This window comes from Microchirus variegatus (genome assembly GCF_963457635.1).
Source record: "Microchirus variegatus genome assembly, chromosome: 11".
Taxonomy (NCBI): Eukaryota; Metazoa; Chordata; class Actinopteri; order Pleuronectiformes; family Soleidae; genus Microchirus; species Microchirus variegatus.
In genome coordinates, this window is record NC_139812.1 from 19,807,300 (window position 1) to 19,831,394 (window position 24,095).

At 39.7% G+C, this 24,095-nt stretch overlaps 6 protein-coding genes across 12 annotated transcripts in view; 3 read left to right on the forward strand and 3 right to left on the reverse strand.

Annotated features, from left to right (window-relative positions):
- Positions 1 to 324, forward strand: part of LOC310934154 (A-type potassium channel modulatory protein KCNIP2-like) — a gene marked incomplete at both ends in the record, with an annotated part of 134,078 nt that extends 133,754 nt beyond the window's left edge. For all 6 annotated transcript variants that reach the window (XM_083897814.1, XM_083897817.1, XM_083897813.1 and 3 more), the window contains 2 exons: positions 119 to 181; positions 277 to 324. In XM_083897814.1, coding sequence (XP_083753940.1) covers positions 119 to 181; positions 277 to 324 — 111 coding nt within the window. The remainder of the gene's footprint in view (positions 1 to 118; positions 182 to 276) is intronic.
- Positions 325 to 2,633: 2,309 nt separating this feature from the next.
- On the reverse strand, positions 2,634 to 6,041 carry cox15 (cytochrome c oxidase assembly homolog 15 (yeast)). The gene is made up of 9 exons (XM_083897951.1): positions 5,864 to 6,041; positions 4,890 to 5,077; positions 4,672 to 4,794; positions 4,317 to 4,503; positions 4,038 to 4,205; positions 3,875 to 3,956; positions 3,584 to 3,738; positions 3,341 to 3,454; positions 2,634 to 3,255 (listed from the first exon to the last, which is right to left on the reverse strand). The coding sequence occupies exons 1-9, from the start codon at positions 5,936 to 5,938 to the stop codon at positions 3,124 to 3,126; spliced, it is 1,224 nt and encodes a 407-aa protein (XP_083754077.1). The 5' UTR covers positions 5,939 to 6,041; the 3' UTR covers positions 2,634 to 3,123.
- A 334-nt stretch (positions 6,042 to 6,375) lies between these two features.
- Positions 6,376 to 8,998, forward strand: cutc (cutC copper transporter homolog (E. coli)). Of its 2 annotated transcripts, none has more exons than XM_083897897.1 (9): positions 6,376 to 6,474; positions 7,051 to 7,130; positions 7,529 to 7,588; positions 7,696 to 7,905; positions 8,064 to 8,099; positions 8,316 to 8,449; positions 8,539 to 8,566; positions 8,660 to 8,765; positions 8,870 to 8,998. In XM_083897897.1, exons 2-9 carry the CDS (start codon positions 7,061 to 7,063, stop codon positions 8,979 to 8,981), a joined length of 756 nt encoding a protein of 251 aa, XP_083754023.1. In that variant the 5' UTR covers positions 6,376 to 6,474; positions 7,051 to 7,060; the 3' UTR covers positions 8,982 to 8,998. The 2 variants fall into 2 exon arrangements, with proteins under 2 accessions (XP_083754023.1, XP_083754024.1); XM_083897898.1 differs by having other exon boundaries at positions 6,402 to 6,622.
- A 4,454-nt stretch (positions 8,999 to 13,452) lies between these two features.
- On the forward strand, positions 13,453 to 15,381 carry itprip (inositol 1,4,5-trisphosphate receptor interacting protein; the record flags this gene model as incomplete). Its single annotated transcript, XM_083897543.1, has 1 exon — positions 13,453 to 15,381. The coding sequence occupies one exon, from the start codon at positions 13,453 to 13,455 to the stop codon at positions 15,055 to 15,057; it is 1,605 nt and encodes a 534-aa protein (XP_083753669.1). The 3' UTR covers positions 15,058 to 15,381.
- Positions 15,382 to 15,820: 439 nt separating this feature from the next.
- On the reverse strand, positions 15,821 to 18,822 carry LOC310933974 (glutathione S-transferase omega-1-like). The gene is made up of 6 exons (XM_083897560.1): positions 18,696 to 18,822; positions 17,661 to 17,769; positions 17,356 to 17,578; positions 17,170 to 17,271; positions 16,925 to 17,031; positions 15,821 to 16,113 (listed from the first exon to the last, which is right to left on the reverse strand). Exons 1-6 carry the CDS (start codon positions 18,721 to 18,723, stop codon positions 15,963 to 15,965), a joined length of 720 nt encoding a protein of 239 aa, XP_083753686.1. The 5' UTR covers positions 18,724 to 18,822; the 3' UTR covers positions 15,821 to 15,962.
- Positions 18,823 to 20,932: 2,110 nt separating this feature from the next.
- On the reverse strand, positions 20,933 to 23,375 carry LOC310933975 (glutathione S-transferase omega-1-like). Its single transcript, XM_083897561.1, has 6 exons — positions 23,248 to 23,375; positions 22,371 to 22,479; positions 22,016 to 22,238; positions 21,824 to 21,925; positions 21,570 to 21,670; positions 20,933 to 21,279 (listed from the first exon to the last, which is right to left on the reverse strand). The coding sequence occupies exons 1-6, from the start codon at positions 23,273 to 23,275 to the stop codon at positions 21,129 to 21,131; spliced, it is 714 nt and encodes a 237-aa protein (XP_083753687.1). The 5' UTR covers positions 23,276 to 23,375; the 3' UTR covers positions 20,933 to 21,128.
- Positions 23,376 to 24,095: the final 720 nt, after the last annotated feature.

A 24,095-nucleotide genomic window follows, 5' to 3' on the forward strand; every position in this document is an offset into this window, starting at 1 on the left:
CACCCCTTCATTTTAGGATCTTTTTAAAACTGCAATCTATAATGACAGCAATATTCTTGCACATGCAGTAGTTGTGTTTTCAGCGAGTACATTTTTGGCTGCTTTGAATTCTTTTCAGAAAATGGACAGGAATAAAGACGGAGTGGTCACCATAGATGAATTCATTGAGTCTTGCAAAAAGGTAAGGGCCATTGAAAACTGAAAATGAGTTTCCCGCGGGAATTGTTGGGGTGGGATACAAGGACACATGTCACATCTTCTCCTCTCTCTCTCTAGGATGAGAACATCATGCAGTCCATGCAGCTGTTTGACAACGTCATCTAAGAATCTGGACCCGGCACCAAGAAGGGGATTGTGTGTGTATGTATGTATGTGTGTGTGCGTGCGTGTGTTTGAATCAGAGTTGACACATTCGTGATTGAGTGTCTGTTTGGCTGTTTCCTGACTTGCAAGCCTGTGCTTGTGCGTCTGATGATGAGAGCTGCGAGTCCTGACGGCTCGGAGAGGTTCTCCCTTTCTTCCTGGACCCCGGTGGCATTTCTCCTCGTCATGCAGAACCTTAGATTTACCCCCAGAGACACAAAGAAAGGAGGGAAGCAGCAGGCTCACCGGCACTCTCACACCCCCGGATCAAACCCCCCCCCCCCCACCCCACCTGTTTTAATTATTTATTTATTACTATTACCACCGGAGGAACTATCACAGCCTGTAATGGCTGAACTCCACAGGGAACCAGTTGTATCCAAACCTTGACCTATAAGAACACTTTTCCCAGTGACGGCTGAGATTCGATTTCATGAATCTGGGCCCGCTTGTGTGCATGTGGTTCCACATCTCCCAGGAGACGGCACCGGTTAGGAGGATAGAAGCGAATCTACCACCATCTAGTGGACAACAGGCACAAAGAGACACTTCCTGAGAACACACGACTTTGACTAATTGGAAATCCAAGGGATCGGGTTTTACAAGGGGATCGATTTCAGTATCGCATGATGATGTCACTAATATCCAATTATGTATTTACAGAGATACTCCAAAGTCTGCTTGTCTGTCTGCTGTCTTTCCTGGTCATTCACAGGTGCCTCACCCTTTGTGTACGTGTGTGTGTGTGTGCGCGCGCATGTGTAACAGAAGAGATGTCATCCGTCTTACCGATGAAAGAATCTACCCCCCCCCCCTCCCTCCATTCATTGAATTCTGATAGATTATTTTCCGGCCCCTCCAAACTATTACAGGTTTAGCAGTAGGCGTCTATTGACTGTTGTACATTATCTAGCGATCCCACTGGTGTCATATTTTGACAGTACAACGTGGGGCTTGCACTGTGATCGATGAGATGCTTCTTTTTTTCTCCGCTTCTCTCACCACAGGGATTGGCAAACCACATTTGTACTAGTCTTATCAATAGGCATTCAAGGAGAACTCATTAGAGGGCAGACTGTATTTGTGAACTTCATGGAAATGTCACGTGGTCGTAGCAGGTTCTACCACTTTGAAAAAAGACAAGAAAAACCCTTTCAAATTAAAAGTGGGTGTATTCTAGTTCTTGAGTGAGAGAGAGGAGTTCTTTTTTTTTTTATATATATAAATACCTGTCCTACTATTCCTTATTCTCCTTCTCTCTGTAACACCAAAGAGGAGATTTAAGAGGTATACAAAGTTACTCTTATGTTAAGACATACAGTATAGCCCATTCGTGGGTGAAGAGAGAGGGGGGGATGCTGCGTAGTAAGTGAGGCAAGGGGCAATCGGAGACGAAAGGACGTATTTTGTGTTCAGCGATCTTTCCACAACAGTCACATTCCAGCATAATCCTGGCATAAATGAGAACATTTATTTGCCCCTTTTCACACTATAATACTCTTAAATCAAAGATGGTGGTAGTTCCAGAGGCACTCGAGCTGTACATCAATAGGCTGTAGTGTCTTTGATTACACAGAATAGCAATAATTTCCTGTTATCAGCACCTTTACACTTAACCAACCTCTCCATTTCTCTAAAAGCACAGCATAGGGCCTGAATGAAAGTATTTATTTTGAGTATTTTTTTTACTTTTTTTCCCCCTCCCTCTCTCTCTCTTTGGTGTGTGAGTGGTTTGGCTCTGATTGTTCCTTGCCAACACTTTTTAAACTTCCATTCCTGACCACAATTAAAACCTGTCTATACCCGCATGTACTGTGTCTAAACAATGAAGACCTACTAACCCGTTGTACTGATTGTCTAGTTAGGTAGCCTCAGCTGGTCGCGTTACGTATTTAAAATGTGTATATTTTGTACAGAGACAATAAAAATCACAGTTACTATGCAAAACTGACTGGAGTTTGAATTTTAAAGACAACAGTGCAACAGTGGTTCTCAAACTTTTTATACCAAAAAAAATCTCTTAGCTCCAATCACAGAAACCTGGTTTATACAGTAGAACAGTATTTCAGCTGTTTCCAGAGTACCACCAGAGGAAGCTCACGTACCACTGGTGGTACACGTGCCACAGTTTGAGAACCATGGTTGTACACAATTAAAAAATAACCAAAAAAAATTAGACATTCCGTTTCAGTTTTACGTCTTTAACACAGTACAAAGCAATAATTCAACACATTTTTTCTTTTTACTTTACAATCCATCAGCAGTGCCAGCAGCAGGAATTGGTTCACAATTTAAATATACATAACTATACATACCTATCTATTCAATTCACAGGCAGTGTTTGAGCAGAGAGGTGAGTAACACCATTTTCATTCCAATGTCCTGTTTGAACAAAATCTTTACACGAACGAAAATGTTTGTTTTTACTGCTGAAGTCAAGATACATCCTTAACTGGACGTCATGTTGCTGTGATATTAAAGTTGAACAGAAACCGAAAATGATTTGCTTTTGCATGTCTTTGTATTTTTCCTTGTGTTTCAGTCACTTGTTGATGAACAACACTTTCAATCAAGACCTCTGGTAATGCAATAATGTACTGTTATCACTTGAGAATTACTTTGATGCCTCATATGAATAGAGATAAAAACATCTTCAATTTTAACTCTTCTGTAGATTCACTTATTTGGGAAATGCCTTGATCAGTGTCACTGCTGTCTATTTGGTGACTTCATCTGTGTCCATGAAACAGAAGCAGCCATTTACTTTGGCATTTTGCGGAGCTCTGCCAGAACCCAGATGGCCAGTGAGAGAAGAGCCACTGAGCCAGACTGGTGAGTTGCTGCCAGTGAAGTGGGAACATAGAGTAACAAGGTGCTGATGCCAAGGGCAACCTGAAGAGTGCAATACAAATGTAGATTAATTAACACAGAGAAGAGACACATTGAGGTTATGTTTCTGATTTGACTGCCATCTTACCTGTGCATACGCCATTGTTGCCAGAAGGCTGATGGCGACCTTCGCCCTCCTGGGCAGCACCATCCTTCTTGAGAACATATAAAGGCCTGTGATTGCAGTCAGAGAGGATATTCCCTGAAGAGAAAAAAAAAGAAAAGCTATTGAATGCTGCCTCTTAGAATGGGAAAAAGCAAGATGACAAATGATGTTAAAAATGTATTAAATGTCTCGCACAAATGTTTCTTAACAGGAATTGTAACACACCAAAATTCTGTGGTCAAACTGCACAGTTGTGGGATTTTCAAAGAAGTTCTTGAGCTTGGGAGAGAAGGCCAGCAGATCATCCGGGATCCACCGTTCTCCCATCATAGGAAACGAGTTATACACCAGCCCAGCATCTAAACCGGCGACAAAGGCACCTGCAGCAAAAAAAAGTTTTAGACAAGGTTAAGACTAGATCTGTGTGTGAATTGGTTTACTGCAGACTACACTATCAGACTGATATTTAGCATTCACACGTTTCTTTATTAGTGTCTGTGATGCATCAATCAATACCTGAAAGTGCAGTGAGGAAGACGAGCCCGCCAGTACCCTTGGCAAACCTCCTGAGCTGCACGAGATGCTTGGTTTCTACCATCTGAAAAAAATGGGGGCTCGGGTTACAGATGTATTTCTTGCAGGCAGAAACTAACAGATGTTTGACATGTAAACATAATACCTTCTGTGCCGGCCTCAGCAAAGTAAGTCCTGTCCAGAGACTGGCACAGTAGAGCAGCAAGGCAGAACCAAGGTGAGCACTCAAACGATATTGGCTGACCCGTGGTATGTCATAAGAGTCCGGCTTTTCCTCCAGTCCGCTTTTTACCATGTACCATCCCAGAAGGCCCTGAGAGAATACACAATGACGGTTATGCTTTTTCTGTTAAAGAAGCCAACATCATAACAAACAGGAATTAACGCCTAGTAATTAGTCTCCCGTTAACTACCACCATGTTACCTGAAAGAAGACAAATCCACAAAGCCCCAGCACTTTTCCCTTCATGGATCTCGTGAAGTATCCCTTCCTCCAGAAGTAAACAGTAGGGAGGATGTATGCAAGTCCAACCAGTCTGCCCCACATTCTGTGACCCCACTCCATGAAGAAGATGAATTTAAACTCTGGCAGAGTCATGTCATGGTTTAATCTGGGAAGGCATAATGAAAACAGAGATTCATACACTTTGTGTCTGAAACATTTTGTTGAGTTGATAACATGTTCTATAATTTTAACTTGATTATTTGCGATGGGGCAACTTCAAAAACCTGTGCAAGTCTATGACTAGATAAGGTAACAGGAAAAGATGGGTTCATACATTTTGAACTCTGGGAACTGCTTGTACTTGGAAAACTCAGCCTCCCACTCTTCCTGCGACTGAGGCGGCTTCATCTCTCTCACCAGATGCCAGTCCACCATGGAAAGCCCAGATTCTGTTAACCTTGAGTCAAAGAAATGCATAAATAATTAATAGAAAGATCATCACTAAAACATCAGGATAACTTTTTTATTTATTCATCACTATTGTCAAATTACCTGGTAACACCACCCAAAACAATAGCCCCGACCACCAGCCCACTGCAGCCTAGTAACCAGCGACCTATTATGCGATTTGTAGCTGCATTAGGAACAGATACTGCTGCCTGGACCGATGAGGCGTGCACTTCTGATGTAATGGAACTCTTCCCTCTCTTCACGAGCCATTGTCGTAGCTGTGGACTCCGCTAATGTTTTAGACAAGGAGAGAGAAGATTTAAAATACAGGGCAATCTGTAACAATAACCTCACATAATGGCACACTGCGTGATAACATGACATGGTAAACCCATGAGGGATTTTTTATGTAATATCTGAATGCTACAACATTTTGGTGATAGTGTCACAGGCTGTTTTTTCGCATATGTGTTTGTGTTTGGGAAGGTGTTTGCCTATATAGTTAGGATTGCAATGAAGCGAATGTTATGTGTGTGTTCCTGCCACTTTTCCATTCTGTTCCAGAATTGAAGATAAATCAACTGCTGAGTGGCTGCACCCTTGGTTGGAGTTGTACCTCCACCAGGCAGGTTGTGTTTTTAGGTCATGTGTATACGTCTGTTTAACTGTGGGTAGCATATCTCAACAAGTAAAGGACAGATTTAGATGATGATTTACTGAGGATGTACAGTAGACTATGGTGCGATGATTAACTATTTCCCTGACTCCTTATAAGTGTATCTATCCCTGTATGTATGCGGCCCACTGTGCCAGAGTAAATCTCTAGTATTGTATGAACATAGCAATAAAACAGATTCTGACAAATAACGCTACGCACGAGTGATGCTGGAGCATTACGTTTGCTAGCTAAAATAATTCAATAAAAAAAACACCCCGAAAACAGCAGCAGAGTAAAACAAAGGGCAATTCGCTTCAGTGCGTTAGCTTTTCGAACATACTGCGACACATTAAACTCACTTGTACACTGTCTGACCTTTTCTACAGTAGTAAGCTAACATATCTGAGGCTCAACTCACGTTGCTGTTTTGAAACCCCTTGCTAGCGATTCGGCAACCGCAAAACATCGTTGTCCGCAGTGACGAGAGTAGCATTGTGTCCTCCGAGCTGTTGGAGCTTTTGTAATGAAACGATGCTGCTGTGTTTGGTAAGAGCTGGAGATGCTTCTTACACAACCATGTTGTCACCGCCGCTTCCTGCTCATGTTCCTGCTGCTGTCAAGCGCAGCCACACTTTGACCTCCTGACGTCACAAAAACGCGACCAGCTTGTCATAACGAGCGGGAATAATTTAAGAATTTTAAACAGAAAACACAACACATGTTAAAATAACAAAAACAAATAGTAAATGTGTACGTTTTTTTACTGATTTTTTTTATTGATATTGGGATGGAGGCGTGTTTTGTCTTTCAGCGTCTCCCGCACAGGCGGTGACACGCACCTCTTGGGCTAACTTTTGCGGCACCGCCCCCGTGCTGAATCCCGTGTCTGAAATGTAACGCTAAAGGGAAATGCTGTTGTGTTGTCGCTGGCTGTGTAAGTGAGTGAGTCACTCAAACATGTTCTGAGCGCAGTCTGCCTTCATTGGGGTTATTAAGGTGACATGAGTCGATAGGAAGTGGATTTAACAGGTATGCTGAGAAGGTTCCTTGTCATTCAGGTCACTCGATCTCGTGTAGACGTAGATATGGGCATCTCTCAAGTAACTTTCTGGATTTAAGTTTTGAAAGTGAGTTGCTTGTCCTAATGCCTGCAGTCAGACCTGAGGAAGCCTCTTGGGTGAGAGGTGAAATGCAAGTCTATTTGCCTACAGCTAAACTATTTACGCTTTTACAGGCAGTTGAAGTTAGGTCTTCTCGCTGCAGCCTCGCGCTAAAACAAGCCAGTAGAAGTCAGGATGGCGGTGTTATGGTAATTATTCAGATGTCCACTGGGTGGTGACAGAGGTTCTGCACTGGAACTTTAATATGTGTCTGAAATAAAGTGAATGCAATTGTGTAGCATTTAGAAAGAAATTTGATTTACCATCTGTTAGTATGTTTGTATAACTGGGCAATCACTTTAAAATGTAAATATGGCTGTGGTAGCCTAGAATAAGCTTTTTATGTGTACTTCAGGCAAGGGTCCTTGCATTCTAAGCAGCCGCCTTAATGTATAAGAAAATTTATGTGTGGTGTGTCTGTCTGTCTCTGTGTCTCTTTGTCCAGAGTTGTCACTATGGCAGAGCGCTTTTTGATGGAGGTGTGTGTGGACTCGGTGGAGTCTGCTGTCAATGCAGAAATAGGAGGTCAGTAATGGCCATGACACTTTCTTTACCAAATTTCTTTTGATCGTCCTTTCTGATAAAACACATCAGTTTAATAATACCACATTTTACACAAATTTAAATACCTATTTGTTGAGCAACACCAATCTGCACAATGTGTTGTAGTGCTATTAAGAGCATTCATCAGGTTACTCAGGACAAAAATGTATAAACCTAAAAGAATGAGTAATAATCGGCTACTGCTGATTATAAAAATGTGTGCACCAAAAGGCAAAAATGTAATTGATTAATAAGTCTACCTTTTGAAAGGTGGTTAAATGTGTTGTTAAGAGATTATCTTGAGCCAGAGCAAGCAAATAAACACATGTATTTCACAGTGTGTTAATTCACTTCTCACGGTCATCTTTATATGTGCACAGGTGCTGGTCGACTTGAGCTGTGCTCCAGCCTTCTGGAGGGAGGGCTGACGCCAAGTATTGGTGAGCTCTACAGATATTCATTCATTTAGTTGCAACCCATAGCTCCTGAGCATCTGATGAATATATGCAATTTTACAGTGTTAACATACTGCTCTCTTTTGCCACAGGCCTGCTGCAGGTAGTGAAGCAGAGCGTCAAAATTCCCGTCTATGTGATGATACGGCCTCGTGGTGGGGACTTCTTGTACTCGGATCAGGAAGTGGAAGTGATGAGGAAGGACATTGAGCTGATGAGGAGCCACGGAGCTGATGGACTAGTGCTGGGAGCCCTGACAGAAGATGGACGGGTGGATGCAGAGATCTGCATGGAGTTAATAGGTATTGCCTACCTATACACTAGCTATATTTTGTATTTAACAAAACAACAGTGCAGACACTTACTCACAATAAACATTTATTTACAATAAAGTCTAAAATTCAGTGTTGGGGGGAAAAAAAACATGTTATACTGCTGATTGTCACTGTTTTCTCTCCAGCTCTTGCTCGTCCTTTACCTGTCACCTTCCACCGAGGTAACGTTTAACTGGTTCTATTTTTATCTTTTATCTATCTCGCTGCCCTTTGAGGCTGAGTTCTTCAGTGTCTGATCGTGTACTGGAACATCAGTTTTCTCAGATGATCCTTGTGCCAGGATAGAAGCAGCCACCCATCTGCTGCACCTATGTTACTCCTTTGTTCTCAGTTGTGCTGTTTTAGTGTAAGTGTAATATTAACCCCCCCCCTTCCAGCTTTTGACATGGTTCACGACCCATCCACTGCTCTGGAGACTCTGGTATCATTAGGGTTTGAGCGAGTGTTGACAAGTGGCTGTGACAGCTCTGCTTTGGAAGGACTCCCTGTCATTAAACGGGCTATCGATCAAGTATGTATAATATGGACTGTTTCGTATGTTTTGCACATATTTGAATGTGTGAAGGGTTATTAACTTTTGACATCATCTGCACTCATCAGGCTAAAGACAGAATTGTCATCATGCCAGGTTAGTACCTGTTTTTCCCCCTAGTATTTCATTAATATGTGTACTGTATGTGAAGTTGTTTTTAGTTCATTATTTGTACATTTTTTTTAACAGGAGGAGGTATCACAGAGAGAAATCTGCAGAGGATTTTAGAGGGATCAGGGGCTCAGGAGTTTCACTGCTCAGCCCGCTCCAGTCGGGATTCTGCCATGAAGTTCAGGTATATTTACATTCATCCTTACGCAAACAAAATAAAAAACAAAGAAATAAATTATTAGTTTTTCTTGCTGCTACTTTCTGTCAAAGTCATGTTTTCCTGTTCAGGAACACCTGTGTGATGATGGGAACTGTTTTATCAACATCTGGATATGGCCTTACGGTGGCAGATGTGAGCAAAGTACGCACTCTCAATGCAATTGCCAAAAACACCTTGTGAATGTGTCCTGGACAGTCATGACAGAATTTCAATAAATTCCAGAAATGTCTTTTTTACTAAATGAGTTCTTTCTTTTATTGAGCCACTGTTGAGTTCCTCCTTTAGTTCAGGCTTATAACCTTCTGTGATAAGCAGTCGTTTGAACTATTTAATTGTGTAATTACATTTCGTCATTTTCTGTAGTCATACTTTCATTGAATTTCTGTTAACAACATTACCACTGAAGAAAAAAATAAATAGTAATAATATATCAAATAATAATAATAAATACATATATAATTCCCAGGATAAACAAAGGAGGGTGTCACATTCAAATGGAATCAAAGTGCTCTCACAAACATAAACACATTGATCAAACATTGAAAATACTTATTCTGACCATAGGAAATACGGAAAACAATATTTAAAAATAAACAATGACACATCTTCATGCCCATCTGTGGCTTTGGTGCTGATACTGGGCTCTCGTCATCTGATTGCTATATTATTGCTATAATACAAAACACACACACACATATACATATATATATATATATATACATAATTGTTTGTTTTTGTGGCAATTGTTCATTATTAGCTGGTAGATTAAGGAACATTGTTTGTCATATATGGAAAATTGCTTTTTGGGCCCCATGGGATTTTTTGTTGCAGTACCCACAGTGGCCACCATGTAAAAATTGTCTTCAAGTCATTACTAAACCTCGGGAACGGTTTACAGACGATTTTTATTTTTTCCACACCTGACCCCAGCAGGGCTTCGTATCAGTTCATATTAGATTATACATCCAAAAAAAGATGCACTTTATTAAGAGAACAGAGATGACCAAAGAATACAAAGATGGGGGCCCCATGGGATTTTTTGTTGCAGTACCCACAGTGGCCACCATGTAATTGCAATTGTCTTCAAGGCAGAGGGGGCGGTGCTCTATCCAGTTCATATTATACATCCATGGTTGAAGTCTGTGGAAAATACATTTCTCAATGTGGTCCTAATACTATAAATGACGGTCCTATTATTTCTGTAAATATAAATTGCTTTTTGGGCCGCATGAGTATTTCTCTTGCAGTACTACGAGTGGCCACTGGGAAAACATTCTTCAAGGCAGAGGGGGCGGAGCTCTATGTACTTTCTAAAATACATCCATGGTACTTCCCTAGTTGTTCGCATGAGTTTGATGACGATGAAGATGAGCAGCATGGACTTAACCCACAGATAAAGGTATGTTCAGTGTCATTAATGTTATTTTTCTTTACAACGTTTTGACATGTACTTCTCCTCACATTCCCGCGTTCACCGGCGACAGCGAGAGTTTTGGCTAGTCCTCCTCGTGCGTCAGTGTTGACTTACGTTACGTAATTCGGCTTATTTTGGTTGTTTATATTCTCGGCAACACCTAAGTGACATTTTATTCGTTAAATCCTCTCATAGCATCCCGGTGTAGTTCGTAGTCGTGCTGCTGGAAGAGCGCCACCACATCCCCGTATGTTTCACCGTGTTGTTGCGGAGGAAACACAACACTGTTACACCTTCACACAGTGAAGTCACAGTCAGTGACTCTGTCTGCTGCTGCTCATTTATTCCGTTACACCCAGTGACTGTGAAGTCAACGCAAACCTTCCGTTGAAGCTTCTTATGCAGGGGACTTGTTTACAGTAAATGAAACTTCAGGTTTTGCTTTACTTGTTTTAAATCAGACTGCGTGACGAGATCATAAATGATTATGGAAATCGCACGGAAATGATGTAAAATCGAAAATCTATTGCAATACTTTACATACGGAAGAGGATTAGGGTCACGTGAAAAGAGAGTTGGGGAAAAAAGTCAGAATTCTTACTTTGACTTTTTTTTCTTGAATTGAATTGTTTAATTCACAAAGTAATCATCAGACTAATCATTAGCAACTAATTCTTATTTACATTGAATTTTTTTATTCATATTCATTAAAGGTGCATTATGTAATAAATCTAAAGCAACTGGCCATAAAATCCTCCTAATATGCTACAGAGACTCAGGAATAATGTTCATATAACAAACTGAACTCACCAACAACAACAGTACAGCCTAAGTATTTGCATTAAAAAAATATATTTTGCAAACTGCAAATCATGTTTGTTTTGAAATCATGTTTTGGCATGTGGCGCCACCTACCGCCGTCTACCAATCATTGCAGTCAGTAGAGTCTCAGCTGTCGAGCAACCGTGGGTTGCCAGTTACGTCAAAAATCAAAACCTAAAAGACCTCGGTATTTTGAATTTGACTGTTGTAACTGGTTTTGGCCACATTCTTACATATGGCACCATTTATTTTATGGTAGCGAGTGTAACAGGAGTCAATCATCTCGCTTTGAAACAGGGGTCTCAAACTCAAATGACCTGGGGGCCAATGCGCTTCTATTGTTCTACTGTGGTCAAGAGGGGGCCGGCCTAGAGAACAAAAAACTGTTCACAATATTACATCATGATATCACATGTATACTTATAATAATACTATTTATGATGCAAAATTAATGTGTTAATATCAAAAACAGACATTTATTTTAAATTACATAAATAATAGTTTGGACAACTGTAATTAATATTCCTACCAGGAGCCGATTCGGGGCCACTGCCATTCGTGGCTCAGGCCCTAACATGCGTATTTATATTTGTAAATGAATGTTATATGTGATACATTTAATAATGGGATAATTATGACCAAATGTCTTATTATTAAAACATTGCTAGCAGACATATATTATATTCTATCACCTTGCTGGCAGCTGTGCCTCAGCTACACACTGTGTTTAAAAGACGGTGAGATCGTGGGTCATGTTGTCATTATAACATATAATGACAACATGACCCCCCCCCCCCCCCCCCCCCACATTAAGTGGGTGGCCGCATGTAACCGATTGGGGGGCTGCCAGTTTGAGACCCCTGCTTTGAAAACTACCAGAAACTTCTGCTATGTGGTTGAACAGTTTTAAACCCTGCAGCTGTTTTTGGGGTTACAGTGATGAGTTGCTCTTTGAGTATAGTTTGTTGAAATGTAGCCTTCATGACTCATGTTCATGTAAAAACACAATTCAGGGAGCGACATCACATTTTTCTCTCCTGTGGCCTTGACGTTTGTTTGGGTGGACCGAGCATGGTGTTGGGAAAAAATCCCAGTGAATAAGTCATGGGAATTTTCCCCCTGGAGTATTTTAGCCTCAAATACTCCCGCTGTGCTCTTACTGCTGTCATTTTAAGGCTCGTCTCATGACTGAAATCATAATCATAATCATAATGCATGTGAACTTCCCATTTTTTTGCCAGAGGAACTCCCATTTTAAACACATTTTATAGTGTCTATTTAAAGTGACAGAATAAGTAAATTGCTAAATTTCAATGTCCCTCCCAACTCTGAGAATTCAAGCCCTTAAACCTCACATTCTACATGAGGGTGGAACACGGCAAGAGTTTGAAATGTTATTTATTTAAGATATAAAAGAAGGTACATAGCACAATATAAAGAAACAACATATAAAGATAAAAACAGTGTAGGGTTGCATCTTGATTTTCTTTGACTAAATTTCACTTTAAGGACAATTTAATGTCGTCATTTTGATGTTTTTCGGAAACACCAGTTGATATTTTTCAGCATTTCCTGACATTTTATGGCCCATACCACTAATCAATCAAGAAGTCTGTGAAGGTGGACACTGGGACTGAAACATGGAGTCCGTACCTTACAGAACATTTCAAAAGTGTGCTTTCAATTCTGCTAAGAGCGAGAATGGTAGCACTCGTTCTCAAATGATGTAATTTCCTCTTTTGTCTATGTATTGCATTGACGGTTATCTGTTGACAAAACAGGAAATAAGATGATAAAGTCAGAGCGAGTGTTTTCTTACACGTTCACAGTAAACAATCTTATGGATGATTTACATTAGCAGATGCAAATATTAACAGGCACAATGATGGTAACTAAAAGGAGAGAAGGGCGATGTTCTTTTGAATAACTCCGCTTTCCTTCCTCTGATACTGCTCGTGTACGTCACTCAGGACCCTGCCTCTATATTTAGTGCTTCCTCTTGATGGGTGGAGTCCTTTATGAGTGGTTTTCATGTATTTCATTCAGCACACTTGGACGGCAACTAACAAGTTTCATAATCAATTAATCTGTTGATAAATTTCTCCATTAATCAAGTAATTGTTTTGTTTGTAAAATGTTGATCAGTGTTTTCCCAAACCTTGAAATGATGATCTCAAATCAAAAGTGATTCATGTGCTAATGATTTCTTTGTAAATACACCAGAAAATGTTCACATTTAAGAAGCTGAAAAATCACAGAAACAAAACAGTCAACCGATTAATTGATGATCAGAATATTAGTAATTGATTAACAATCGAGTAATTGTTGTTTTGTTTTGTTTCAGGATCTGAGCTGCAGCTGCTTCCTGGACGTCTGTGAGGTGCTCAAACGATGAACGTTAGAAACTAGCCAAAGATGCAGGGGGCCATTGCGCGAGTGTGCGTGGTGGTGGCCGCCGCCATTCTGAACCATCCGTTGCTCTTTCCTCAAGAGAACAACACGCTTTTGGAGCAGGATGAGGATCTGATGGCTCGCATGCGGGAGCACGAGGAGATGCTGGCAACGGAGCAGGCCAAGCTGGAGAGAGAGCTTTCACAGCAGGAGGAGAGCAGCTCAGAGGCCAGTTCGGAGGAAGGTTATAGCTGGTACTTTTGGAGCACCGTGTCGTTCGTCGTCTTCTTCACCATCGAGATGTGCAGGGTGGATCTCGCAGACGCAGAAATCCGGCCATCTGAGGACGAGGACTTGTTCTCGGAGAGTGGACCCATCACCTTGAGGACAATGGTATTAGATAAAGACATCCTGAGTAACTTCTGTGACAAATGTACCTACATGTCAGCCCACGAAAACTGGAAGGTGAGGGAGTTTGTTGAGGGTTTTGCTGACGATTTGCTGGAGTCGCTCAGGAGTGTTTGCGACAAGGAGGCAGACATGGAAGTCGGGGACTTTGTCGGCATTGGAAGCATGTTCGAGTCCTGGAAGGTTTGCAAGCCGCTAATGTGCGACCTCATTGTGCCTTTCTTGCCTCCACATCCATACTCCTTCCAGTTCCATCTGTGGTGCAGCCCCAGCAGTGACTTTCCTCCAGACATGCAGGGCTGTGGTAAGATAAAGGTAACTGGGCTTGGGGAGAGCGAGGGCGGCTGCGTGTGTGGCTCTGCTAACCTCGGAGAGGACCTGCTCTGCCTGTTGCATGGCAAGAACGAAGCCGTTAAAGTGGACCGCAGTCCTGACGAGCTGCTGTGCTCCAGAGAAACGCTGTTCTTGAGTAAAGATCAAGTCATGAAGTGGTTCCAGATCTCAGTTACCAAAGCGTGGGGACGCATCTCTCACAAATACGACTTTGAGGTCAACTTTCGCAACTTGGACGCTGCTGGTGCTCTGAAGATCCGATTCCGCTCAGGGAAAGTCGTCGCACTGAACGTCATACCGGTTGTACAGCTGGAGGACACGGACACTTATTTTGTCTCGCATTTCTCGTCAGATTGTCACAGTCGTGCAGATCCGTACTGGCCCGTTTCATTTGCCGTGTACGAGAGGACTTTGCTGAAACATTTCTCCAAACGTCTACCACAAAACTCCTGTCACCTAAACTGTCTTCAGATTCTTACTTTCCTTCACAGAAAGCAGACAGGACTCACGGGAAAGTGCGCCCTCACTAACTACCACCTAAAGACTGCTCTGTTGCACCTATTGCTGAGTAAAAGACCCTTTCTGTGGGCAGCGGAGAATGTGGAGCACAGGTTTCGCGATGTGCTCGGCTTCTTGCAGAGGAGCCTGCAGGAGAAGAGACTTCACCATGTTCTGATTGGAAACAGAAAAGTGCCAGAGGAAGTCCGGGTTCCCGAGACGATCCGGAAAGCGGAGCCTATCAATCTGTTCAGGCCTCTGGTGCTGCAGACGGAGCTTCACGCAGCAACAGTCAGGCATTTTCAGGAGATGTTGAGAAATGCACCTGCGCTTATGCAAGAGTACATACCTCACTTATCAAACGGAGGTTTACACCCCAGCCTAGATTAACATTTGTGAGTCCGTATTCAGCCTGATTTTTACTTTTGAGAGTGATGAGCAACAGAAAACAAGTGCTGCTTGACACTTTTTTGAATCCAACACCGTTCAATTTTGACACACTGTGTTACTGGTAACATGTCTATAAAGGTTCTCTCTTTAACATTAGCAGGTCTTTAAATATAGCTAATGTGGTGTTGACACGCTATGAGAAAATGGCCTCTAGGTAAAAACTGTATATGCACTTAGTATTTTTTTTTACTGTATGTTGTGTTATAGAATTTTGTTCCAAAAATATTTAGGCTCATATTTAAAAGTCACTCAGTGGGACTGCTCTACCAGCTAAATAAAACAAACATAACTTGTTTTGTATGACAAGGGTATATCTAAGAGTTTATTAGAGTCGATCTCAAGTTGCCTCCAAATCTACAGCAGACAATAATCCACATGGTGGATAAGATAAGAGTAAATGAATAGGTGGAAGTAATCTGCTCCTGTATTTGATAAAATTCTTTATGGGCTGCAATTGAGGATTATCATCATGATTAATTGGTCTGTTGATTTTCAGAGAACTTACCAAGCATTGCTTCATACTGTTGCAAAACTAATGGCAGCTATTAAATAAACTTCTTTTTATTGATTAGATAGAGCAAAACCTATTTGTATCTGTTACACTTCCCTTGGATTGGTGTCCGATCTTGGTGGGAAAACATTATTATGTTCTGTGTTTATTGTAACACAAATGAAGAATTCAGTTTCACAATCATGATTAGGTTGATTCATTTATTAGAAAAAAAGTGCCATATTTTGAAATTGGTCATAAGAAACATCTTACAGTATCAAATTATTGTACCAAACTCCAAAAAACTATAAATACATTTATAAATGGACGCTTTTCAGGTTTCTGTCAGTTTCTTCTACAGGCCATAGTCATAGTTGGGTTTCCCCTCGTGGACACTCTTGTAAAAGTTTTTGTAGGTGGCCACATCGAACGTGGTTTCTTTGACAGCGGGGTCTTCAGACATGTGCTCCATCCATTTCTTCAGTGCAGGTGTGTCGTCAAGGCAGCTGAAGAGACAAAGGGAATAGAATCACCTACTTAACACACATTTTCCTTCATACTTTTTCACAACCTTTTATTTAAAGGTGTCATGTGTAAGAATGTGGCCAAAAACAGTTACTACATTCAAATACAGAGGTCTTTTAGGTTTCATTTTCTGACGTAACTGGCAACCCGTGGTTTGCTCGGCAGCTAAGACTCTACTGACTGCAATGATTAGTAGACGGCGGTAGGTGGCGCCACATGTCAAAACATAAACATGATTTGCAGTCTTCAAAATATATTTTTTAGTGCAAATATTTTGGGCTGTACTGTTGTTGTTGGTGAGTTCACTATATATATATATATATATATATATATATAAAAATTCCAAAAAATGTATTTGTCCCCAAGGGGCAATTGAAGACAGACATATATTATATGAACATTATTCCTGAGTCTCTGTGACATATTAGGAGGATATTATGGCCAGTTGCTTTATTACATAATGCACCTTTAAGATAAGTGTATATGGTTAAAATAACAAGCATAAAATTAAGTCGTCATTCATCTATCAAACATACCTCAAAGATATCAAAATAATAATAGATGTTACAGAAGTGTTTCATTATGCAGGATTTATACATAGATTGATGCACAATTATATTCATCACGACAAAGTGGGTCCTTTTTTATACAATTTGGGAAACACTGCTGTAACTGCAGTTATTTAAATGCTTATAATTTGTATGTTTTACTTTTGCTGTTCTGACATGTTTTTTTGTTTTTTTTTCATTGATAAATGTATTTATTTTAAATGTCTCCTGAGCCATTACTTACTATTGTATCTCAGCGACAGCCATTCTCTCCAAGAATGGATACATCATGTAGTCGATCATCGTGATGGAGTCGCCACCGAAGAACTTTGTCTTCTTATCATTCAGGTTCTGAAAAATATGTAATAAGTTGTAGTCACTGATGGAGGAGACTTCACTCGTTTTTTTGTTTTTTTTTAAACCCCTCCAAAACAATAATAGTGCTCATTCTTCAGGATAACAAGCTATGAAAGTACCCAAAGTACTTGCCTGGTCAAACTTAGCTAACTTCTCTTTCAGTTCAGCTTCCAGTCCTGAAACGTCCTCACCTTTTTTCTTGCCCGCTGGGATGGTGCGCAAGTACGGTATCACCTGTAGAACACAGTGACATTAAATGTGATTATTTAGCAATGGTAACAGCAAATGTAGAGATTTCCATGCAGGTTTTTTTTTTACCTTGGAAAAATGCTCCAGCATCATTTTCTGCTGGGCTTTTCCATAGGGAGAGGAAGGAAGCAGCTTCTTCTCTGGGTAAACTTCATCCAGGTAGTCACAGGTGATGGGAGACTCGTATATCACCTCACCAGCAGAGGTCTCCAGTGATGGTACAAGACCGAGAGGATTCTTGACAAGGAACCACTCAGGTTTGTCCTTCAGGTTGATGTTGATGGTTTCATGTCTGGAAAAAGCAGTTTGTGCAAATTAGGGACGTGGTGTTTATTTAATGGTTTTAAAATGAGGCAAAATAGAAATGTTTTTACTTGATCCCTTTGGCGTTCAGCACCATTCTGGTTCTCTGCGCAAATGGGCAGAATCTCATGCTGTAGATCCTGATGGAGTCTTTAGGGACTGGACCAGGGGCAGCACTTCCTGAAAGGAAAGAAGCCAAAATCAATTATATACAATTATAACGTTAATGCCCTTTATTCTTAAAGCAGGAGTGCAACACATATGGCATTTACTATTGTTGGTGTTATTATTCGCCCTCTGTTTTGGTCTTTAACCAGTTTACAACGCTGCCTCGATCTGGCCTGACATAAAACACTTCCTGTGTGCAGCATATGTAAACACTGTTATGCTCAGAATCACACAGAGTCGATGATGTTGAACCAATCATCTAGACCAGGGGCTCTCAAAGTTTTGATACCTGAGGGCCAATTTAGGAACCCAACATTGGACTGAAAAAACAGAAAGAAATCCCATTTGTAATCATTTTAATGACCAGATTGCAGTTCTACAGTTAACACTTATTGGTCTATATCCAGTAATGTCCAATAAACATTTAACAAGCTTAGTAGCTTCTGGATTAAAACCATCAACTGTAATTCATTGAGGGCTGACACTGTCTCGAGGGCCGCACTGTGAGAACCAATGATCTAGACTTCTTCAAATGTTTCAGAACATCCTTTTATGCTTCCTTAAATATCTGCATGTATGGTCTTAACTTATTAAAACGTAGTTTGCTGTCAATTTAGTTTTAAGTTGTGTAAAAACTAAAACCATTAAAAATACAACACGATATACTGCTTTTGGGGAGCCTTTAAATCGGCTCTAGGTCTCATGGCAAGAAATATCACAATATTTTAGCCCTTACTTATTTTCTTACATATTTTTCCCCCCCTCCCTTAATAAGTTGTTCACTTGAAGCAGGAGGCTTCATTTCAGGCATTTCCTGACTTAAAACACTGAACTTGAGTATGAATTTTCAGATTTGACATAATTTCAGTGGAAATCACAGCCCTGTCTCTGTTTTTAACTTTAGTTTCAGGCTCCAGTTTGCTGAGTCACCGTCTTACCTTTAGCGAAAGCCTTTTCAGTGGACATGATGCTGCTGCTGCTGCTTCAGATGAGCTGTGTGAGCTGAGGCACAGAGGAAAGGCACCAAGGTTAGCGCTCTGTAGCTATTTATTAGATAACTTCAAGCTACCTCCGGGATGGGCGAGTCTTGTTGTGGCCAGTAGTGATCGTTCGCCAGACCGCGCTCGTCGCCGTTGGCAGGAGCGCGCACATATTCTTAAAGCTGTATACACGCACAGTTGCTGACGCAGCTGTCAGTGTGACTCGGCATTATTTCACCTGGTGTCACTATAGACGTTTGATTCTCACCAAAATATCCAATAGTTCACACAATAAATCTAGCTATTTAACTCGATGGATAGATACTTTATTCATTCAATTGGGGAAATATAATAAAACATAAAATTATTACATTAAAGGATCTTGTTAGCCAGCTAACTAGAGGAAAAGATAGATGGCTAGTGTGACTCAGCATTATTTCACCCAGTGTCACTATAGACATTTGATTCTCACCTGAATATCCAATAGGTCATACAATAAATCGAGATAGATAGATAGATAGATAGATAGATAGATAGATAGATAGATAGATAGATAGATAGATAGATAGATAGATAGATAGATAGATAGATAGATAGATAGATAGATAGATAGATAGATAGATAACTACCTTGGTGAACAGATAGATGACTAGTGTGACTCAGCATTATTTCCCCAAATGTTACTGTAGATGTTTGATTCTCACCAAAATATCTAATAGCTCATACAATCAATGTAGCTAGTTAACTAGATACTTTATTGAAGCAACTGGGGGAATATCAATACTTAGTATCTCGCCTAAAATTATTACATAAAATGATCTATTTGGCTAGCTACGTAGAGGAAAAGATAGATTGTTGACTATTGTGACTCGACATTATTTCACCCAGTGTCAAGTAGACGTTTGATTCACACCAAAATATCCAATATCCAACACACAATAAATCTAGCTAGTTAACTCGATGGATAGATGTTTTATTCATGCAATTGGGGAAATATAGTAAAACATAAAATTATTACATAAAAGGATCTGGTTGGCCAGCTAACTAGAGGAAAAGATAGATGGCTAGTGTGACTCAGCATTATTTCACCCAGTGTCACTATAGACGTTTAATTCTCACCTGAATATCCGATAGGTCATACAATAAATGTAGCTAGTTAACTAGAAACTTTATTTGTGCAACTGGGGGAATATCAATACTTAGTATCTCACATAAAATGGTCTAGTTGGCTAGCTATGTAGCGGAAAAGATAGATTGTTGACTATTGTGACTCAGCATTATTTCACCTGATGTTACAGTAAACATTTTTCACCCAAATATCTAATAGCTCACACAAAATCTAAGCTACTGTATATGACTCTTTCCGTCATAAGTTAAATTGAATGCAGTGTGCAACTTTTAATAGTTTTGTTTAGTGACACTTGTCAAGGGTTAACCAGGTTTCATTTCTAACCTTTAGCACCTGCAGGTCTTTTAATGTAAACAAAAAATAGCACATTTATTTGTATTGATGTGTTATGAGAAAATGGCCTTCAGCTAATATACATAGCTTGTGTAGTCAATTTTTTATTTTTTTTTTAAATGTCATTCAGTGGGACTGTTCTGAAAGCTGAAAACATAACACTTATTTTGTACAATCGGGATACTAGTTTATTAGAATAGATCTCAATGTGCCCCCAACAAAAATAATAAACATGGTATTTTATAGATACATTCTACTATTATAACATTAAGACCTCTCATACTATGACAGTGTAAATGTGAAATTAATCTACTCCAGTATTTAATTGATTTTTCTTGGGCTGCAATTTGAATCATTTTCATTATTATTATATTAGTCTGTTGAATATTTTCTCAGTTTGTTATTTTATCCAAAGGGTTAGAAAATACATATATTTTAAACTCCTCATATCTCAACATGCTGACAACCTTTTTCAATGTAATAGTCTGTCATTCATTGCAGCCATAAATTATGTAACAGGTCATGACACCCTTCAACAAAGAGTAATACCGCTGAATTGCCTTATAGTGGTGTCAGGTATTGGTGGGAAATCATTATACTGTTCTGTGTTTATTGTAACACAAATGAAAAGTTCAGTTTCACAATCATTATTTGGTTGATACATTTATTTGAAGAAGTGCCATGTTTTGAAATTGGTCATCCAATACATCTGGAATTATTCAATTACCGTACATTATTCCCATTAATAAGAATTTTATATTTTCTTTTCGTTATAAAATGTGAAATATCCAACATAAACACTTGTCAAATTATCCCTGAAATCAACATATTTAATTATAGCATGTTTACCACTCCACTAAATGAAAGTCATACATTAATAACCATAACCAAAAAACATAGATACATATGAGGGTTTCTGTCGGTTTCTTCTACAGGCCATAGTCAAAGTTGGGTTTCCCCTCATGGTAGCCCTTGTAAAAGTTTTTGTAGGTGGCCACATCGAACGTGGTTTCTTTGACAGCGGGGTCTGCAGACATGTGCTCCATCCATTTCTTCAGTGCAGGTGTGTCATCAAGACAGCTGAAGAGACAAAGTAAATAAAATCTTCCATGTAACACACAGACATACTCCAAATCGGTCGTTCAGAACCTTTTACAATATGTGTGTTTAAAATAGCAAGATATCTCTTGGAAATGTATCGTTCATGCACAAATTGCAGAAATTGACTTGTCAAAATCTATGCACAAATTGCCATAATTCATTTTCAAAATCAGGGATTATGCACAGATTGTCAGGATTTATGCACAAATTGTCAAAACATATGCCCAAATTGCCACAATTTATGCACAGGCTCTGTGGTCATTACTTACTGTAGTAAGTCAAAGGCAGCCATCCTTCCGAAAAATGGCCACATCATGTAGTCGATCATCGTAATGGAGTCGCCGCCAAAGAACTTCTTGTCACCCAGTTCCTAAAAATATGTATTGTATTAATCAGATTTGTTATGTAATGCAATGATTATTAATCAAAAAGAGTCATTAATTTCTCTCATTTTTAAAATCCCTCCAAAAACTAATAATACTCATTCCTCAGGATCACAAGCTACACAATTACAAGCACTTGCCTGTTCAAACTTAGCTAACTTCTCTTTCATTTCAGCTTCCAGTACTGAGACGTCCTCGCCTTTTCTCCTCTTCATTGGGATGTTGAAAATGTACGGTACCACCTGTAGAACACAGTGACATAAATGCAATTATTTAGCAACGGTAACTGTAAATGCAAAGATTTCCATGTTTAATTTTCCCAGGGTTTTTACCTTGGAAAAATGCTCCAGCATCATTTTCTGCTGAGCTTTTCCAAAGGGAGAAGAAGGAAGGAGCTGCTTCTCTGGGTAAACTTCATCCAGGTAGTCACAGGTGATGAGAGACTCTAATATCACCTCACCAGCAGAGGTCTCCAGTGCTGGTACAGTTCCGGAAGGATCCTTAGAAAAGTACCACTCAGGTTTGTCCTTCAGGTTGATGTTGATGACTTCATGTCTGAAACAAAGACAATGGCAGGTTTGTGCAAATTAGGAATATCGTATTTATCTATTTATTTATTTATTTATTTATTTATTAACGTACAAGTCATTTTATGGTTTTAAAATGAGGCACAATAGAAATGTTTACTTGATCCCTTTGGCGCTCAGCACCAATCTGGTTCTCTGAGCAAACGGGCAGAATCTCATGCTGTAAAGCCTGATGGAGTTTTTCGGGACTGGACCCGGTGCAGCACATCCTGAAAAGAAAGAAGAAGAAGAAAAAAAAAGCATGATTATCAGGTAACTAGTGATTATTTTCATAATTGCCTAAAATGGCTGAACAATGGCTGGAATGTGAAAGACGTTTGCTTGTTTTTAAGTTACGCACTACACATTTGTGGACAGTAGTCTGTACAATACAATACAATACAATACAATACGTCATTGCTTCCCCAAGTGCAGGGCTTCAAGATTCCACAGGCGCAGCACATAAAATACAACATCTATATTTGTGTATCAATATAATTAAATATTCATGCAGATACAAACATTTTTCTGGCACTGCAACATGATCATCTACACTTTTTAAGAAGTCTCTATAGTTATCTATACTTATCACCATGGCCCAATATGATATATTTCTTTCACATAGAACCTTTAAGCATTGGATTTTAGTGCGTAATTAGTTATATTTCCAGATTTCACATCATCTCAGAGAAAATATAGTACGTTATTCTATAGTTTGTTTCACTTCCTGTTTCAGCTTTGGTAGCAGCCACTACACTCCAGTGCCTTGTCTATAATGTACACACTATACATTCTATGTTAACTTTTTTTCTCTCTATATATATATAGGCTCAGTGTTAATCTATTTTAATATTGTACTTTTTTGGTGATGCAGGTTTGTTGTTTACTATCCTTATCTTTACTGTCTTGCTGCTGTAACGATGTAAATGTCCCCACCCAAGGACAAATAAAGGACTGTCTTATCGTATACTAAACGGGACACGGCTAGTGTGTCTTACCTTTAGCGAAAGCCTTCTCTGTCGTCATGTTGCTGCTGCTTCAGTTGATGGTTCAGGTAAAGTGAGACAAGTCAGAGAAAACAGAAGGAAGTCCGTGAATGAGTGAGCGCTCCGGAGCTATTTATTACATAACGTCAAGCTGGCTGCTAGCTTGGGCGGGGTCTTGTTGTAGCTAACAGGAATATCAAGTTGCGGATGTGTTCATCATTGTGACTCAGCATTATTTACACCTACGTCACGTTATTAAAAAAAAATACAGGTGCTGATACACTAACCATTGTGACTCAGCATTATATTAGCCCATATCAACATGTATGTAGCTCCACTTGCTAATCTCTGGCAAGCAAAATACAGTATGTGCAACTAACTATGCACTGTAAACACACCTATGTCAGGTATTAAAGCTTGTTTTTGCCTCAGAATTATTTAAATTTAATTCAAAATGGTTGTATTAGTACTATTAAATTTTTGTACCGGTAAGAGGCCTATATATAACTACTACTAAAATGTAGTGTTTTAAATCCCCAAAGTAAGTACAGAGCTTGCCTTCTGAATAAAAGCTTGTTTGTGCCTCTGAATTATTTCATTCCATTAAAGGGGGTTATATTGCAGCTCCCTTTGTCCCTCTTACTATTGAAATGCCTATAAAGGATTAAGACAACCCGTAAATGCAACTTTTCACTTGATAGAGTCCTTTATATTTGTTGAAAGGGCAAATTCACTTAGTCTTCCTCAAAATGACTATTTCGCTCATGACTCAGTCCTTTATTTACATTGTGTAATGTTTTAAAATTGTTTTATTTAATCTATATGGGTTATATCTGAGTATATTAGCTCACTCGGTCCCT